Below are 20549 nucleotides of genomic sequence, written 5' to 3'. Positions count from 1 at the left end.
TGAAATGTATAATTATACTGTAACACTGACATTTTAAAATAAAGGGTTACCAAAAATATTTTATGGAAAATATAAATAGTATCCACATTTGGTCCCAAACAAGCCAATATTTAACCTAAAGCTTAAGTGAGCATGTTTACTGTTTCCACTATTTGCTATAGTTTTTATATCAATGTTCATTCAATGTTTTTGCAAGAAAATATAGTTTTAAACTCTATTTGATGTGTATTATAACAGGGTTAATTGAAATTCAAACCTCCTATAAAATTATTAGATAATTATTAGAAATAGAAATGTAAACATAATAATATTTAGTAAATGGTGCTGTCAAATCGATTACTCATGATTCATCGCATCTTACATAAAAGTTTGTGTGTGAATATATATATAGCCTATATATAATATTATACAGTATATTGACTAACTTTTATGTTAGATGTGATTAATCAATTTTACAGCACTATTACAAATATTTTGTATTGTTTAGCATTTCATATTTTAATAATAATAATATTTTAGTTGAATATGTCAGGGTTATGTTTGTTTTTGATCTGTTTCCCTGTTTTGTTCATGTCTGAGTTTCACGTTCCTTTGTTCAGTTTTCCGCCTTTGTTTAGTTTCCATGGTTACCGTCATTATTAGTTCATTGGTTTCAGCTGTGTGTCATTTATTAGCTCGGTTCAGTTTGTTATTTAAGCCTCACCCTTGCCTTCACTCATTGTCCAGATGTGTTTGCACTGCCTGTTTGCTTGCTTTTTGAGTAAGAATGAAACGTATTAGTGTTTTGTGAGAACCAGAGTCTTCCGTCTTCAGCTTCCCTGCATGCATCGTATATTAATTAATATTAATAAATATTAAATATTTATAGATTAAATAAATTATATATAATACATTACTATACATATTTAATATATAAAATAATGTATTTTATATTTCATATTTTCTGCTATTAGTTTAATTGAGGTTTCTCAAGGTCAAGCGACAACTTCAGTCGCCACATCCCCCACTGTTCCTTATCAACAGAAGGACACTAGCGCTCTCAGCCTATGGAAATGAACAGCTTTGGCATTTGAATGTCAGGGTGATATAGACAGATGTACATTATAAAAGCCGTTAGCCTTGGAGAAGGGGGTGGGGAAACTCTTGGCAAATTGTCATGTAATGCAAAATGGGTAGGTGATGATAAAGTCAACTCGACTGGGACTCCGACAGAGGTCAAAGAAGCTAAAAGAAGATGAGTTTGGGGCCATGATATCCCCTCATTTCCATAGAGGTAGTCTCTCAGGTGACATCAAATACAAATACCACATTCCCTCATTAAAGCAGCAGGCCGACCGAGAGAGAGAGTTTGCTTTGTCACACTCTGGGACAGACATGAGAGGATAAAAATGTGTGTTATAATCTCTAAATCATGATGTAGGACAGAATTTTGCTTTACCACAAATTTGTTGCAGTCCTGCATAAGTGCTGTTTTTACGGAAATGCATCTAAACACTGTGGTCAGTGTCATGTTGGACTCATATTCCTCACTCAGGGCCATTTATTGCGGCTGAGCTCGATGCGTTTCGCTAAAACCACAACAGTGAATGAAAGCCACCTAAAACAAAATGACCCATGCAAAAATATTTTTCCCAACACATTTTTCCTTTATTGTGAAATCTTTCTTGTATCGCCAGAGCTTTGTATATTTTTTAATGACTTTTGAAATGTCTGTTCTAACAGGATATTTGAATTTGGGTCCAAGTGAATAGCCAAGGAATATAAACTCTCATTTACTTAAAATCCGTATGTTTGTCATTATTCATGACCTGCCAACATTCATAGAGACTCACAGACTGCTATAAACAAACAAACAACGATTGCACCAACGTTCAGATTCGGATTTCATTAAAATGTGAAAACATGAAAGATAAACAGTATTTCAAAAATATACACCACATTTGGTCTGATGATCATCAAACATGTTACAGCAGTTATGTTTCAGATCAATCTATATAACGAATCAAGCATTTCCAATGAATTTAAACGTACATTTTTGTTTTGCATACAAGGGATTCCTCTTGAAAAAAGAAAAGAAAACGTGGTTTGACTACTCCTTTGTCAATAGTAATAGTTGCTCAAAATGAGTGACTTGCTTTTGTTGGAGTTTTGAACTGGTCATCACATGCCAGTGAGGTAGATTGTATTTGATTTCAAATGTAGGAAAACAATTGAAAAATGCGTGATTTCTTCTTGTTATACTTCTAATCATTCAATTTATTTATTTTTCTAACACTTTTTGGGCAACCAATATTAGGTAACTAAAAAAGGCCAAGCTCACACAACACAACTGTCAAACTCTTCTGTTGTTGTTATTCTGTACATCTTATAAACTTCCCAAAAGAGCAAAAAACTCATTAAAACATCATCTGTTGACATACACTTCTGTTCAAAAGTTTGTGGTCGGTACGATTTTGAAATGTTTTTGAAAGTCTCTTATGATCAACAAGGCTGCATTTATTTAATCAAAAATACAGTAAAAAATATGGAGCTCTTGAGACATAGTGATGGGGGAAAAAATTATGTTTATGCTTTTGCGTTCTCTGCAAAACTTTGTGTTTGCGCAAAGCATTTTCTATTTTTTTCACCACTATGTCCCTTTAGGGTCTCCGTAAAAATACAGTATTATTGTGAAATTTGATCCAGCTTTAAAATAGCTGTTTTCTATTTTTATATACTTACAATGCAATTTAATCCTGTGTTGGCAAAATGTCCTTCAGAAATCATTCTAATATGCTGATTTAGATCTCAAGAAACATTTCTTATTATTATCAATGTTGAAAACAGTTGCGCTGCTTCATATTTTTGTCGAAACCATGATGCTTTTTTGGGGGGATTCTTTGATGAATAGAAAGTAAAAAAAGCTTTTACTTAAGTATACATATTTTTGTCACTCTCTTTGTCACTTTTGATCAATTGAATGCATCCTTGCTGAATAAACATTTCTTTCCTTCAAGAAAAAAAGAAAAGTACTGATCTCATGTGACAGCAGACCTCACAAAATCTCAGAGGTAAAATGCTGTAATGTGAGCTTGTTAAGCATCAATTCGTTTCACAGACAGATGGTCAATCTGCATGTTGCCTTGCGACAGAAAGCGTGATATTTTCTTTGGCGCCCTTTTGAAGTATTTTTGCTGGCCAGATTTGATCTCAATTATTCACTATTATGTTCTTTAGAGAACAGCAATATCACACTCACATTTGCGCTTCTGTACTGAATCACAGCAGTTCTGATATTCAGTACACCAGCAATCCTACTTGTGTGATATCACTTGAATGGCAAGTAAAAGGAATTAACCATGCACGTTTTACAAATTGTTTCCATTATTGCAACAGAATCTCTTCAAACTGGCCTCTTCAAAATGCCCACACATTGGTCCTGAAGTTGATAAATGCTTTAAAAACGAATCACATATCATACAAAAAAATCATAAACTCCCCTTGAGAGAATCAGCTCCTGATCTAATCACGGTAGGATAAGAGATGATCTGAAGAAGAGGGGTCAGCACAGAAGCCATGTGACTGAAAGAAGAACGGCCAGCACTGGGGAGATGTGGCTGAGAGAAGAGGAGCCGGAGTTTGTGCGGCAGTGGTCTTTGTTTTGGCCGATGCACGCGGCGTAGGCCATGACGTGGGGAATGTAATGCTGCTCCTGGACTCCATGAAGAAGATGAGCCATGGGGCCTTTGGAGAAGATGGCCACGTCTTCACCGCCGTGAGTCTCCGAGCGCAAGGGAACGGCAGACTGAGCCAGATAGTTGTTTTGCTCTGAGGGCAGAAGAAAGAAGAATTGTCGTGATATCAAAATGACATTTGTTATTGTAAATTGTTCATTTAATATTTAATAAGAACAGTTTACATTTAGTTAAATATAAATATGAATATTACAAAATTATTGCTTTCAGGCTACATACTATTGTTTAATAGTTTACAATTGCTTAGTAGTTTACAATTACTATTTCATATTAATTGTAATTTAGTTTTAATATAAATGTATTCATTTATAGTTAGTCATTTATTTCTCTTAATTCTTTCAGGCTACATACTATTAAGAGAATATATTTTTATATAAAAACTTTAATATTTATGATACACCTTAGTTTAGTTAAATAGTAATATGAATATTGACAAATCAAAATGAAATGAAATTCTCACTGATTAAGAGAAATAATCGAATGATTATAAAAAAGATTATTCCAATTAATATTAAGTTTAATATATTAAAATTAAAATGAAAACCATAGCATGTAGACTGAAAGCATTTCTCAACAATTAAGAGAAATGAATTAAGTGTTATATTAAAACTAAATTGCAATTAATAATAAATTAATATTGAATAAAACCCTACTTTATTTAAATATGCATATTAACAATTAATTTCTCAGTAATTAAGATAAATAAATGAATAATTATGTTAAATTACAATTAAATTACAATTAATATTAAGGTCAATTTATTATTAATATGATTATTAACAAATTAAAATTAAAACAGAAGTATGTAGCCTGAAAGCATTTCTCAGTAATTATAAAAAAAAATACAATATATGAGCAATATAAAAAACAAAACGAATAATTCAAGTCAACAGTAATAAATAACACAGAAAAAAATAAGAGCAGTGAGTTTTCTATATTGCTGTTTACTTGTCAATACTCAGAACTACGGATATAAAAAATTGGTACAGTTCCATTTGTCTTTGTACTGGAATATTTGACATCCCCAGAAGAATGTCAACAGTAAGGATGACAATGAATGTTTCTTCATTGCTTTTGGATTGTGTTCTATCAGTGAAAACAGAAATTGAAAGAGTCAAACCTATGCTGTGGAATAGTAATGAGACAAACAGGGGGAGAGAGTGATGGGGAAGAAAATGAGAGAAAAGAAGCCAGAACAATAGCCATAATTCTATGGCTTGTCAAACATATAGAGAAAGAGCAAGAAAAATGGGTGGTGGGAACTGAGAGAGATTCACTTTACTATCATTCAACTAGATTTTTACATCTGCTCCATCTCTCTATCCATGAAGAAAACCCTGAATGCAAGGTTTTAACCTTTACTGCAATGAAACAGGATGAGAGAAGCAGATCCGCAAATCTATAATACGCTATATTCCCACTTGATTTCTAAGCAGGCTCTTTCCATGTCCTCAAAATGAATTGTAAACATTTCAATCCATCAAGATTAACATCAGAGCTGTTTTCCCACCCTTATTGTATCTGGAGTATAGGCTTTTACATTATGTTTTAATGGCTATGTAACATAGAACAATTAAAAGTAAATCATCTCGGTTATGTATGTAACCCTCGTTTCCCTGAAGACAGTCGAACGTGACCGACTGAAAGGGAACCCAGCATTCCAAGTCTCCCAAAAGTAGGTCCCCGGGGCAGAACCAGGAAGCGATAAACCTGTAATTACTTACCGTAGTCCACAGTTGAGACATTTTCTCTAGAACCGTTAACCAACTTGAACCCTGGGCCATTTCCATACAAAATGGATGTGAAGGGCTTCTGGTCAATATCACTCAAAGTGGGGGCCAAACCTGCGGAAAAGGATATTGAAAGCTCTGAGTCTGGGCCATAAACCACCAAGAAATCACTCGGTAATTAAAGTGCTCCCAACATGCCTTGAGCCTTCATTGCCTACCAAAGATTGAGTTTCCCCGTGGTGTGTAGCCTCCAAAACTGAAGACATGAGAGTGATCGGCCGTGACGACGGTTAGCGTGTCGTAAACGCTGGTGAGGAGATCAGCTCGAGTAATGGCCCGATCCATTTCCACGGCCTCGTGTAAGGCCTGCTTCGCTTTGCCCTCATGGTGTCCGTGGTCAATGCGCCCACCTGTCATTGGACAGCCCGGTCAGAGGTCTCATATAGAGCATGTAGACATACATTCATTCTGTAAATATCTTTCACTTCAGTAGATGAAAGGGTTGCTATAGTGCCAGTACCTGACAGTAGCAGAGCTGTTATAGTGCTGCTTTTAAAATGCATTCAGTTCATTTTAAAATATTTAATAAGTGGTTGATTTTGACATTGTCACATTGTATATCTACGAGAGAACTGGGGCAATCAAAATGAATTTGAATGAATTATTCCAATTAATTTATTCAACTCTGTCACCATCCAAATGTTTAATGAGATTAATATTTAAATACTGCAGTTTATACTATGTTTGTAGTTGAGTTATATAGATTTGTGTAGCTGTGTAGTGTTTTTATTTTTCTTGTTAGTTTTTTCTTTGAATTTGAAAAAAAAATTAATCATTTTTTGATCACCGTCTTTGCTGTTTTCATGCTACATAAATACTGCATTTATAAAATACATTTTAAACTGGTAATATAGTTAAATATTTAATTAAAACACACACACACACACAAACATACTATATATATATATATATATGTGTGTGTGTGTGTGTGTGTAATGTGTATATATTCCTCCGGAAGGAAACACAATGCATTAAGCTGAGGGGTGAACACTTTTGAACAGGATGAAGTTTTTCATATTTTGTTTTTTCATTTAGCACTGCCCTTCGGAAGCAACAGAAGATGCTTACATGTTTCCCAAAAGACAAATTAAGTACAATTTAATGCATCGTGTTTCCTTCTGGAGCATCAGTGAATGTTTGAAACTTTTTTAATAGGTGTGTTTGAGTTCCTCAATTGTCCTCGGTGTGAAAAGATGGATCTCAAAATCATACAGTCACAGCTGGAAAGGGTTTAAATATGTAAAAGATGCTGAAAAACTGAAGAATTTGCAGGTCCTAAAGGATTTTTCTGCAGAACATTGGGCAGTTTAACTGCTCAGGACAAACAAGGGACTCAAGAGAAACCATCACAAAACAAAAAAACAACACAGTATTAAGAATCAAGGGTGTGTAAACTTTTAAACAGATTAATTTTTTATAAATTCAGCTATTTTGCAGCTTCCCCAGCACTAAAAAAAAAGCCAAATAATTGATACTAGTTTAATTAGATGTTAAAATGACCTTCCGTTGCACATCGGCGGTCTAATGAATAGTGATGTACACTATATTTTACCTTCCACCAGCAAGTAGAATCCACGTTCATTTTTTTTCAGGATCTTAATGGCCACGTCTACCATCTCAGTGAGGGAAGGGTCGGTTTCTATGTTTCTCTCAAGCTCATAGGGCAGGTCTGCTGGCTCAAACAGACCTGCAGCGCAAATAGAGCAGGAATTCAGTAAAACATTGGGTTAAACTTTAATACACCTTATTTTACAGTGTCCTTGTTACATGTACTTATCAAAGAAATAACAGAAAATTATGCATAATTACATGCAACTAACCCTCACCCATACCTTAATCCAACCCTAACCCTATAGTAAGTACATGTTGTTAATTAATATTACTCAGTACTTAAATATATAATTACACTGTAACACTGTACAAGTGTAACCCTTTATTTTAAGAAGACGTAGTTACGGTGTACTTACTCAAATAAGTACTGAGTAGTATTAATTAACTACATGTACTTACTATAGTTTTATGGTAAGTGTTAAGAGTTTTGTTTAGGGTTAGTTACTTGTAATTATGCATAATTGTCACGATTTGGAGTCCCAAATCATGTGAGTCCCTGTTTGCCATGTGATCCTGCCATGTGTCTTGTCATTGGTTAATCGTCTGTTCATTGTTCACAGGTGTCCCTTGTCTTGTCATTAGTCTGTGTATTTAAAGGGGTGGTATAATGCCCTTTTCACAAGATGTAAAATAAGTCTCTGATGTCCCCAGAGTGTGTGTGTGTGAAGTTTTAGCTCAAAATAACCCACAGATATTTCTATATAACATGTTAAAGTTGTCACTTTTTGAGAGTGAGCAAAAACGCGCCGTTTTTGTGTCTGTCCCTTTAAATGCAAATGAGCTGCTGCTCCCGGCGGAGCTTCAAGAGCTCATGTCCTTTTACCTCACACAAACATGCACTGAAAATTTTCAAAAACTTTTAGCCTTTTATGTTCAAACCGGAGTCAGACAAAGGTGGAGAGACTCAAGAAGAAGTGACAACATGTAGACAACATTTCTGAATGGTTAGTTAATGAATTTACATACCTTATGTGTTATCTTCTAGTCATTGATAAGCATATTCTGTCACGATAATCTATAAAACGCGTTCCCGGGGACAGGGTTTATTTAAATTTTAGGGTTGGTGATGTCACTAAATGAAGTTTTATGTAACAAAGTTCGGGAGGAGCACGTTCAGGTAATCAACCAATCAGCACAAGAGGAAGCCGGTATAAATAAAGCCTTTCCTCACCTCTGTCTCGTGTCAAGTTTCACAGCATCCCTCCACCACCCCATCACCTGGTTTCTATCCCGGTAAAAAGGGGAGTACTCTGGGTTCGGGCCAAATTCCGAGCTCGGAGCCCTCCCCCGGACAGCATGCCAAATACGCTTAAAATACTACACCTGATTTCATGTACGTGTGACCTCGTGAACCCCGGGAGGAAGCTTGTGTAATCCCTACCAGCCGTTTGTTGTAGTCCTTAAAAAACGATTTCTTTAAAAGCAAATATCTCCCTTTGCTTTGAACTTTGAGCATTGTAACTTTGCACATGTTGTTTATGCTCAAACAGCACCATTAAACACTAACTAAATTAAAAAAGTGAAATCATAATCAACCACCCCTTTAAGCCCTCATGTTTGCCATGTGTCTTTGTCAAGTATTGTTTCCTGTAGATCTCTCTTTGTAAGTAAGTCCATGTTCCTGTCTTTCATGATCTGAGTTTTCATGCCATGCCATGTTTTTATTTCATGTTTGATCTTGTTTGTAATAAACTGCACCTGGGTTTTCAATAAGCTTGCCTCCAAAGGATAATTAACTGTTATTACTATAGTAAATACATGTAGTAACGTGTAACTAAGTCACCTTAAAATAGTGTCACCAAACATCATCTCAAAAAAGGTCACTTAACCAGAATGTTTATAAAACTCACCCAACAGATAATCCACATTATTTGGATTCAGGGAAAGGAGATCCTTCTTGTTCCAAACATAGTTACCTCTCTGATTACACAAAGGTTAAGAGAGAAACAACAAATAAGTTAGAGAAATAGCAGTACCATCTTATATTTAGATGCTTTATAGAATGTATAACAAAGCTTTGATCCAATATCCTGCAACCAAATCTCTGTAATCCAGTTTCACAACAAGTACAAATTTGTCTTCATTTGTTATTAAGTGCACAGTTGTAAAGCCTGCTTTAAAGGCCTCAAGAGCTTTAGATTCAGGGAAGTCAATAAAGAGGGCATCATCAAAAGAGCACAAATACATTGCCAGAGTCAGGCAAAGAGAGAAAATAAAAAAAAAGATTTGTCAGCAGAGGCATAGCGTGGAATCGTTGAAATGAATTGAACATGACATTGTAAATGAAAAGATGGAATGAAGTGCCCTGTTTTTCCCTTGTTTCATCTTTCACCTTATCCTTCACTCTGTCAATCCACTCCCCCACAAGGTTCCTGCCATCTTTGCGTGTACCGTTGTGTTTCTTGTCTCCTGGGTATTCCACATCTGGTGTGTTTTTGGGGTACATATATTTCCGCCCACCCCCCATAATTACCTGCCCATCCAAAATGAAGAACAAAAGAAAAACATCACACATTTATTGTACACACTGCGGTCTAAAAGAAAATCCAATTTAAACCAAAACAGTTTAAGATGTTGAAAATGTAAAAACATTATGATGTTAAATACAGTAGAAATAATATTTAAGATTCTGCACTATTAAAATGTATGCTGCTAAAATAATTTGTAATTAATAGTTTAAATATTATATAACAATAATATTAATAATAATAGTTCTTATAATTATTATTAATAATGATATATTAATAATAATAATAATAAATAATAAATCTAATTTATATAATTAATTTTACAATATGACAATTATATTAATAATAATAGTCACAGTAAAAATAATAATAATAATTATTAATATTAATATTAAATCATGTTAATAAAAATATAATTTATTATTATTATTATTATTACTAGTATCATTATTATTATCAATGATTATAATAATAATACTTTTTTAAATTAAATATTATCTATAAATTATTTTACCATATTATTATAACATTAATAATAACAATCATTTTTTTTGTTATTTTATTTTAAATATTTATTATTATTAAATTGTATAATACATGCTTAATGATAATAATAATAATAATAATAATTAATTATTTTAGTATTATTTGTTTTTAATACATTATTTGTTTAAATATTTATTGTTATTATTATTACTAATATATATTAACATATACCATGGAGGAATAAAACTAGGCAAAGAAACACAATATTAACAGAAACAGATATTGAATGACCAAACACAACACTATATAAAACCAAAATTATGAGAAAACTCACATTAATGTCAGGGATATTTTCAAAGAGTTGTCTGGCAATGTCTTTGCATCCACTCTGCAGTGCTTCAGCTGGCATTTCCCCATCTGAATACCAGTCCCGATCTACACAGTGGGCATACGCGGCACTCGGAGTGGCATGGTTCACTCGTGTAGTTGTGACGATTCCCACTGATTTGCCTGGAGAAAAATACAGATAGGTGCAACTGTTAATTGTTCCTGTAGAGACAAGTCCATCACTATATCTATATTCTAGTTGATTACTTGTTTTTTTCCTCATCTATCTACTGGTTAAATGACGGATATTTAATCAACAGACTGACTTGCAGAAGTTTCGAAATGTTGTACTGGACAAGGAAACAGCTTGATTTAAAGCCATGTTGTCTGGTACACTATTTTAATGCATTCTCTGAACACAAGCACCCAAGTGAGAGAGCATTTTCCCCTGTACTCACATCAGGTCAGGTTATCAGTTTGACGCTGATTAGACCGTCCGCCTTTTAAACCTCTCAGCTGGATTTTAAAATGTTTATTCTGGTCATGTTGTGCAAATTCCACTCGGCTACATTCACCTCTACCTTCAGCGGAGGACTTCCGTCTTATGAAACGCTTCATTTGTTTTTATTTTCAACATGAAAATAAAATATGAGAAAGCCGCCTGCGTGCTGTGCTCATCAGTCAAACTGTCACTCTTCTCATTTATTCCTATTCCTTCAGATAAGGACGTGTTTTTCCACTTTCTGAAATCCTTTATCTGCTCAACCTGGGTTTTTTTTTTGTGCTAGTGTCACCTTTGTTTCTCTCATGCAAAAAATAAGCTAATGGATTGCTAGCAAAAAAATGAGACCAGAAACAAATATCCCATCTATATTCTAATTACAATAGAAGTCGGGAAAGAGGCATTATAGCTGCTGTATGAGAGGATTCAACAGAGCATCTCACCTGAGTCTTTGGCCCATTTAAGAATGGAGGTGACCTCGTTCCCCTGAGTGGTGTTGCACTGGGATCTTACAGATGCTGCGCTCACTCCAACCGTACCCTCGTTGGCTTTGACCCCACACAGATATGCCGTGGCAGTGCCTGCACTGTCTGGTACCTGAGCATTTGTGTTATATGTCTGGGGAAAAAACATGCACAATTTTAATAGCTGAAGGTATTATTTCACAAGCGCACTTAGTGTAGTTCTATAGTTTATTTAGCATTATTATGCATTTAGCATGATCATAAACACCCACAATGGTGAGTCATAAAGTCTAAAACCACTTGCATTTTTGTGAGTTATCTTGAGTGCGGAGTGTGATGTTCAGACTCACGCAATCCGGTCTTGTTTTATTTCGGTTCTGAGTCAGATTTGGACATTCATGCTACGAGTGTTGATATTCTGTTGCGAGCGAGTATTCTCTTGTTCTCTCGCTCTCTATCTTGAAAGCGTGCGGTTTCGAGTTGGCTTGGGCCGTACGCTCTTCTGTCTGCGTTTGTCATTGTGTTCGGTCGGTGTGCGGAGGAAGAGGAGAAAGGCTTCCTCCATCTTCCAAAATCTGGTGGTCCTAGAGCTTCCTGCTCTCCCCGATGGCCACAGAGGTCACCCCCCAAACTGCTTGCCCTGCCGGCTTCAACCAAGCTACATGTACTGTCCTGTGCCCACTACATCAGCTGTGTCTCTCTTAGAGCTGTTATCTTTGTGGGGTTCTCCTTCCTCACCCAATGCCCCATATCTTGCCAGAGCTTGACGAATCTGGTGAGATTATTTGTCCTGGATTGACTGCCTCGCCTGATTCCAGCCGGCCCTGCCCTGATGTGTCTGCCTCACTTTCTCTGCCGATGATCCTTCTTTCTAAAATCTCCCCACTGGATCTATCGGTACCTTGTTAGTCTTGTTAGTTTGTTATTTGTTGTTAGTTTGTTATCTCCACCATGGCCTTCCACTAGGACTCCATATAAAGTATAATACAGAAGGCTTTATTGGATTAAGAGAAAAATATACATAAAGCCAAAAAGAAAAACAGCTGAATAAATCTAGGAGATAATAACTGACCATAGTTCACTATTCTCACTTTTAATAATGGTTAACATCTGTGAAAAATGAGAATCATCATCCCAGACCTGTGGCTGAATCAAACTATGATTTAAATCTGTTCTCTGTGACCCGGGATGGGCGACAGCATGGATTATGAACACAAAGGAATGGCATGATGGGATTACAACACAAGGGATGTACCTTAGAGAGGGCAACATAGGGGAATTTGTCCATCTCCAGTTGGGTTTCCTCACCGCTCAGTCCATTCATTTGACCCTTTAGAATCCGTGCTGCTGTGACCGTAGATACACCCATACCTACCAACAACAAAAGTTGTCATGATTAAGACAAACTATTTTTAGCAATAATGCTTTCCTTCAAGCACCATCTGTCATGAATAACATGGTCTGCCTGTACCTGAGAAAGGAACAAGCCATTCTCAAATGAATTCTTGAAGTTTATGTTTGAGATGAAAGGACTACTTGTCATTTAACAACCTGCTATACTTAAAAGCACAACCAAATTAGAGTACAGTTAAAAGTCTCAAGCTTGCAGACCTGTACAAAACTGTACAAGAAGAAATGTTCAAAAAGCACAATCACGTTGAAAAGAGTTCACAAAGTCTGTCTTCAAACCTTATACTTATAGAACGCTTAAAATTAAATGATAAAATATTACATAAAATGTATTTACTGCAATGTGTTAATGCATTAAATGAGGGTTGTGGCTTGAGTTGCAACTGTGAATTGAAAACGTATCTGAAGTACTCTGAACTATAAAAAAGAGCAATTAAATTTGAGTACTCTAAATGTTTAAGCAAATGCTTATTAATTTACCTTGACATCTTATGTCAAATATATTCCAATCTTCAATAAAACTATAACTTGAAAAGCAAGTAAACGTTGACTCTTAAAACCCCAAGATCAATCTTGCCAGCATTTTCACAGTCAACCGGCAAATTAAGTCATATTATATCCATGTGTGCAGTCTGAATTGAATGTGATGAGATGAAAAGACCGTGTACTGCAAAATAATGGCAATATACTTTTTTATTGAGTTGTCCTTGCGGGCATATAACAATGCTATCAGTGTAGACCAATTCACGAACAAATGGCTCTTTTAATATGTTCTTTTTTAGTGAATGAAATGCACACAGTGTGCCGATCCTTTTAATGTATCATACAAATCAGTTACCATTTGAAGTCAATCCTTGAATGAACTTAACATCAAAATGATCATGACTCCAAATGATTTATATCATCTACAGAATGACAAAACATATATGAAACTTCAGAAGTCTTTACTGAGCTTGGTTGGCTGACCTCCAAGAAAATCATAAGACACATTGTCATTTTAATAATCTTAATGCATGAACCAACAGGTCAACTGATCGCAATGCTTTTGTATCTTTATTTTGACAGTCGCTTCTGGAAAATCCTGTATGTGAAATCATCCTTTTTTGTAACTGGTATGTGTTTATTGTTGTTGTGGAATAAACCAACATGACAGCGGTTGAACTGAGGGTTTATAAGATATATTTTTTTAGGTTTTGTCAACTCAGGTGTTTTATACCAGCATTGCTTTCCTTTCACAGGGACGTAGTGTACAATAAGCTAAATTATTTCCAATAAATATGATGATTTCTATTGTTCCTGAGATAATCTGCCTCTTCCCTCCATCCTTTTAGTGCCCAAGCTCACTTTGAAACGCATTGCGCTTTCAAATTTGTCCAGAAGAAACCTGACGTTCAACCTGATGTTGTTGACTGTGGTTAATTTGCTTATTTCTCATTAACTTGATATCCATCACTGCCCGTGTTAATGCTTAATTTTGAAGCAGGTCCATACTCTGTAACGGTGCTTTTAAAAATATTTAACTCTTTTTGTTGGACCTAGTATTGCACAAACAGTCTTGGTTAAAAAAAAAAAATCTAAATCAAAGTGGATTGATATTGTTTGAAAGAACAGAAATGAAATTGTATTTTAAGTTACAGTAAATACTATAACCAGACAAATATCTCATGGTAAAGATCCACAGGGATCCATGGATGGCGTGACTTACCATCACCAAGAAAAAGGATGACGTTCTTGGCAATGTTCTTGTTGAGCTCTTGGAGGGTCAAAGCAGTTTTTAGTGAGCGCTGAGCCCAGCCCTTCCAGAAATCCGGCTCCTTCTCTTGTTCTACAAGCCGTAAGAAAACATGTTTATACGTTTGCCCACAAATGATAACACAAAACCAGCAAAGATGCTCCTGCAAAACAAGATAATGATAATGGCCTCAGACGGAAGTCCCCATTTAGGGATGATGAGTATGCAATCTCTCTCTAAACTAAACTGAGCTGAATATATAACAAATGCTGGACAAGAACAACAACTGAATTTCGATTTTATGCATATCTTCTTCTGTCCACATAAGCTTCTTAAACCCACAATCACGTAAATGAACATATCTGGGACCATCTGACCTGAGGGTCCAATCTTCTTATAGAAGCTGTCGTACATTTGAAATTAGTTTTATTCTATGCCCATACTTGGAGCAAGGTCGAAAAGAAGACTATTAAACCTTCAGTTAAATAAACCTGGCTTGAGATGGTGTTACACTGTTCATGAAGCACTCATCTGACACTATTACTCTCTATGAATCAAAGACACTACAAGCAAACTGTAAGGCAGGGCTCATTCATATTCCAAAAGAGCTACTTTCCTGCAGAGTTTCATTCTAAACCTGCTCCAACATACATATTTGTAAATATCCTGAAGTTTTCCAGAAGATCTTGACTAGCTGGTTCAAGTGTATTTGATTTGGGTTGGAGGTAAATGTTCCTGGAAATTAAATATCCAGGAACAGAATTTAGCACCACTTCTATAATGTGCATAAGTATCTTATTCATTTTTAAAGAGACAAAATGCTTATCATTGCAGAGAAAAAGTATAAAAGTATGCCATTGTCCTATCTAATACAGGCAAAAGACCAATAAACAAGAAGTGTCTTAACTGACCTGGAAACTGAGGCTTTGCCAAACCTTCCCAAACCAGGCAAACGAGGATAAGGAGTGCAGCAACCTTCATTTTGTCACCGTTTGCAGAATAACTCACGTTCCAAGGATCTCAGAAGACTCTAAAATCTGTAGTGAAAAAAGTTGTTTTTAGTAGTCAATGCTAAATATTTCTTCTATTCCCAATTTAAAGCTCAGAGATAACTACAAGTAAGCCGTTCATATGCTGATTTGAGCTCTGTGTCAGTGTATTTGTTAGAGCGGACTAACATAATAATATTGGCTCAACCAATGCCGTGAGTTTGGGGCGGAGCTTCCTTTCTCCAGCTATTACAGACCTCCTTGATTTGAAAACAATCATTATTGTTGCCGTTACGTTTGGTGACAGAAATGACACACTTCATCTTTAAGCACAGAAAACAACTATTTAACATCCCAAGACTTGTTTTTTCCATTTAATATTATATTCATGTGTGAAAACAACTGAAATAAGAGGACAGATTGTTTTAGCTGGGGATGTATGTCACAAAAACTGATACAAACAATCATTTAGTGCCATATTTGAACATTAATTTGAGAAAAAGTTCACACCTGCATTAGTATTAAGCCTCTCTGTCTTCTACCCTTTAGTCAAGGTCACTTTAACGGGATTGAGTGCCATTGCACACAGTGCTTTAATAGCCATGACAAAGCTGATTAACTGGACACCTCGGTTCTAAGGCACAGGACCGCACGATTTCTATTACGAACACACAATTCCTCAGCTTACTTCACATCCTTTTAATGAAGTCTTTAGTCATTGCGCAGAAAACATCAATCATCATCAAAGCCATACATTCATTCAACCTATACATTGCCCATGCTGGAGCTTTGACCACTTGGTGTTTACATTTGTAAAACTGGGGAAAAAAAGCCACGTAAAACATTGAAATGCACAGCTATAGGGTTTACATAACCGTTTTGGTGACACTTTATATTAGGTGTCATTAACTACTATGTACTTACATCAAAATTGTTAGGTATTGTAGGAAACCCAGACGTGAAGACTCTAAAGGAGCTGTATTTTATAGGCATTTGGTGAGCAGTCCTTAAAGGTATGGACTTTACACACAGCCTTAGTGACCACTAAACAAAAGCATCTAAAGCATTACAGAAACTTACACCTGGCAATGAGAGATTAAATCAATATCACTTATACACTTGACTCCCATCAAAGAGGAGAGAACTTAGAATAAAAAACACAAATGGTTAATTGTTATTACACTGTCTTTTAAAATTGTATCTCCACAGTATACAATGCTACTTATTGTGTTCAAGTTGTATTGCAAAACAATTTAGTGACAGGCTTCAATAGTGGTGCAAAGGTTCAATAAACTCACAGGTCGGATCATATTACTGTTTTTGAGTCAGGGACCGGATCATTTTTTGGATCAGCAAAAGAAATTGAGGGAAGGGTGGTAATGTAACTTTGCTTTTCATTTATTACGTAAAGCCCACTTTAAGTACATCGATACCACAGCAGAAATCTTGTTTTTAATAATTAAACATTATCAAAGACAAGTAAATATTCAGTAATAATGTTCATTGTATAAATTAAATATAGTTCATTTTTTAATTAAAGATGTGTTTTGTTGTGTGATTAACAATAATGACCTAGCAGCAGATATTAATAGGCTGCTATCACTTTAAACCCTAATGAATGAATCCAATATAATGATACACATCTGATTTCTTTCTCAACTGTTTAGGTTATGACATAAAAATGACTGTGTTTACGAGAATACCAGCAGAGATGGGTTTTTTAACATAACTTTTTGTGTATGTGTCTGTTCAAACACAAGGAGACGCGAAAGAGGAATAAATTCGGTGATGAGCCTCAGTTTATGCGTGCTTCGCACAGATAACAACGCTCGATCAAGTTATTGGTCCAAACCCTTTGGTGTTTGATTATAAAACAGTTCACTACCATAAAAATCAAGAGGCCAACAACCAACCACTAATGCAAGTCATTTAGAACATTTGTTTCCTGTGTTATAATCGACACACCATTGCACGTCGACTTGAACCAGTAAACTTCTAAGCACCCCCCACTAGTTCTAGTTCTGTTACAGAGAGATTTTTACCATGACTTGAAGCTCGTTCACAAGCTCGGTCAAAAACGCAGTGGGGCTCCAGCTGGCACTATTCTAGAAGCTAGTCTGCAGGTGAAGAAACACAGCAGTGCCAAAACACAAAGGAACAGCAAACCGGAGAACAAAGTTGTCAACAAAACAGAAACTCCTTCTCGATTCATGGCATCTGAATGTAGAGATGTTATTCTCTTGGAAGAAAATAAAATAAAAATCACATCCAAAACAGAAAAAGAAAACCACCTATCCTTCCGGCACACTGGCCTGAACTACAACCGCGAATTAGAGCTGCAAGTATGTGCTCAAGAGGATTAGATTAGTGTTATTACTGATGGAGACAATCTTCCTTCATGCCTTCATCTTACAAAAAGAGACTTTACATTATTCATAAGAACATTAGTGAATAATATATTCAGACCTATCAAAATCAATGCTTTCTGTAGGACATTTCATCATTTCAGACAATTTCATGTCTACCCTAGAGTGAATCAACCAACACCGAATCAGTTATGTTGTTTTGTCAGAACTTGTCATGTTTTGTTAATGCCAGTAAACCCCTGAAGGTATAACTGCAACTCGATCGCTCTAATAAACAGGAACATTAGATCACATCATGTGACATGAATTGCATTTAACTCTAAACATCCTAGAGGCCATCCAATCACAGAACATCAAACACTGACATAAGAATTTTATTAGGCTGTACATCTTGGTAAACACGACAAAACAAAACAAAATGAATCTAATTATGCTGATGAGTCTCTCTGAACAACAAACCCTTTTAAGGAAGAGCAGAAATTTGAAATGTTCTCAAGTTTATATAAACTGAGGCTGCACTGGGCTTTCTAATGGTGCTATTGTTACATCTACAACTACATTAGTATCAGTGCATACAAATCAGTTGGGCACATGATCAATAAAAAGCTAACAAACTCATATTATGTCTGGGAAGCACTTAGGAAGTTGTAAAACAAAACCTTTTATTCCTGTCCCTGCATCGCATTGTTTTCTCTTTATGCTGTTTCTATTTTTCTTCTAATTCTGTTATGCTCTGATTTAGACAAGAAAACCTTTTCTAATAGCCAACAATCACAAATATGAGAAAGCAGAGGAAGACAAAAGTGAGGCACAAGGCTGGAATTCATAGTCTGACAGAATGTCATAGACCCGTCTCAACAGTTTGATCCCTCGTCCAAACTTTCTAAAGGAATGCCAACGGAATTTTTTATAATAATTTGGAACCAATCATAATGAGATCAAACAGGAATCCTTGAAAAATCCAAATAAGATTCTGCTTGAACTAAAATTCCTATTTTTCAGGTTTTTCATCAAACATGATTTCTTAAATGACTTTTGTTTTTGGTTTATCCAGTTGGGATTGTTTCCAAATTACAATAGAAATTCCATTCATTCAGATCAGCCAGGAAAAAAAAAATTCAATGGTTTAGTAGGGTAAAACTGTACAGAAAAGTGAATTTGTGCCCTAAAATGATGTAAATGAATACATTAAAGAACCATTTCCAATCCAATATACACAAAGTGTAATATACTTGGTGTATATGAAAAATTAAGAGTAATATTCAAAGGCATATGCATCTCTCCCTATGTAACCTCTAACAGTATGTTGTTTTTTCTTGACTGACCAACATGCACTTAGACTATTATGTTATTCATAAATAGATTAAAATGCAATTCACCTCTTTAATTAACATCTTTTTAATAGGCCAACTTTTTTGCATACTCTTTTAATATTGATTCTTTAAAAGTGATGAAGTGTTATAAAATAGCATTCAAATATAAGAAAAAACTTCTGACCACCAGTCAATGTGATTTAACCAACATGCAGGAAGCCATTATACGGTCATGTGACAAGGACACCATAAAACAGAGAGGACCCCTTCAGACCTTGGGAAGGTGTCAAGGTCATTCAAGTTTTTTTTTTTTTTTTTTTATATCACATATTTACATCCCAAAAACGTTGTAGCAAATCTTTTAGCCTTAAAATGAAAGTATTTTTGAGCAAGAAAGGTATTTTAGTACTTGACTGATGTATGCAACCAACATGAATGAGTAGCCTACATTTCTTCTGTTTTACATATCTCATGTCTGACATTTATTTGTCATTAACCTATATTTTGTCTTGCTTAGTCAGATGCATTAATTCTATGTCTTTACAGTTATAATCGTTTTCCCAGGATCCCTGCCTACAATGTACCAGTGTCTCGTGTGCAGTGATGCACAGAGAAGCAATTACATCCTTTTAACTCTCGAGATTATATACAATGTAGCCATTGGATGCCAACACGCGATTACCGCTCGACAGAACAGGAAAACCATCAACATTTCCCACATCGCTGGAGCGAGTCATTGTGAATCGCAAATTGTTTAATTGCAGTAAAGTTGGAAGAGCGACTCGCCGTTATACAAACTGAGATCATTCACAACGCAACTTGTTGGATTGGTTTGAATGAATAACAGCACTACTCCCCAACTCTTCCCCGCGTTGTCATTAGAACTCCAGTCACATGAGGCGGTGTATGAACAGAGTCATTCAGCAGATAACCAGCGCTAAAAGTGATTATACTCACCCCTGTGCTCGTGTTCTGTATCCGTGCACCTCTGAGATTCCAGCTACACAGGACTCACGTTCACGTAGTTCTCTAGTCGGGCTTTTATAACGCTACACAACGCGTCAGCCCAGGAGAGAGAGAGAGAGAGAGAGAGAGAGAGACCCCCGGTTAGTAGAGTCCACTATAATTAATAGCGCTATCTGAAGCGCGAGCTCCTCCTGTTGATAGGAGCCGTTTGAAGAAGAACATCATGTAGGATTCGATTTGCAGTTTTAATTTTACCTCGTACATATCTCTTCTTTCATTCCTGCATTTTTTTATTTGCTTAAACAACAATATTTTCAAAGCAGCAGACATGGCAGATAGCAGATTCACTTAAGAATTAAGCAGTGTAAAAGTAATGAATAGATTGCAATGA

At 35.6% G+C, this 20549-nt stretch overlaps 1 protein-coding gene across 3 annotated transcripts; it reads right to left on the bottom strand.

Moving 5' to 3' along the window:
* Positions 1–1865: 1865 nt before the first annotated feature.
* On the bottom strand, positions 1866–20255 carry alpl (alkaline phosphatase, biomineralization associated). 3 transcript variants are annotated; one of them, XM_084395788.1, is made up of 12 exons: positions 20150–20255; positions 15436–15561; positions 14498–14617; positions 12638–12753; positions 11362–11536; positions 10424–10599; positions 9468–9608; positions 8986–9055; positions 7077–7211; positions 5683–5874; positions 5459–5578; positions 1866–3807 (listed from the first exon to the last, which is right to left on the bottom strand). In XM_084395788.1, the coding sequence occupies exons 2-12, from the start codon at positions 15503–15505 to the stop codon at positions 3542–3544; spliced, it is 1581 nt and encodes a 526-aa protein (XP_084251914.1). In that variant the 5' UTR covers positions 15506–15561; positions 20150–20255; the 3' UTR covers positions 1866–3541. The 3 variants fall into 3 exon arrangements, with proteins under 3 accessions (XP_084251914.1, XP_084251915.1, XP_084251916.1); XM_084395789.1 differs by lacking the exon at positions 20150–20255 and adding an exon at positions 17341–17865 and having other exon boundaries at positions 15436–15658; XM_084395790.1 differs by lacking the exon at positions 20150–20255 and adding an exon at positions 17542–17853 and having other exon boundaries at positions 15436–15658.
* Positions 20256–20549: the final 294 nt, after the last annotated feature.

Source organism: Rutilus rutilus (assembly GCF_951802725.1).
Source record: "Rutilus rutilus genome assembly, chromosome: 22".
NCBI classification, from domain to species: Eukaryota; Metazoa; Chordata; class Actinopteri; order Cypriniformes; family Leuciscidae; genus Rutilus; species Rutilus rutilus.
The sequence above is the reverse complement of the archived record's forward strand: the minus strand, read 5'-3'. Positions and strand labels throughout refer to the sequence as shown.

What these genes read in the sequence shown, in the direction of transcription:
- alpl (XM_084395788.1), bottom strand. Translation starts at nt 15,505, where the DNA reads ATGAAGGTTGCTGCACTCCTTATCCTCGTTTGCCTGGTTTGGGAAGGT. An exon ending in CATCCTTTTTCTTGGTGATG is followed by an intron (nt 12,754 to 14,497) that starts GTAAGTCACGCC and finishes TGTTGTTGGTAG; the next exon opens with GTATGGGTGTATCTACGGTC. An exon ending in ATTCTACTTGCTGGTGGAAG is followed by an intron (nt 5,875 to 7,076) that starts GTAAAATATAGT and finishes GTCCAATGACAG; the next exon opens with GTGGGCGCATTGACCACGGA.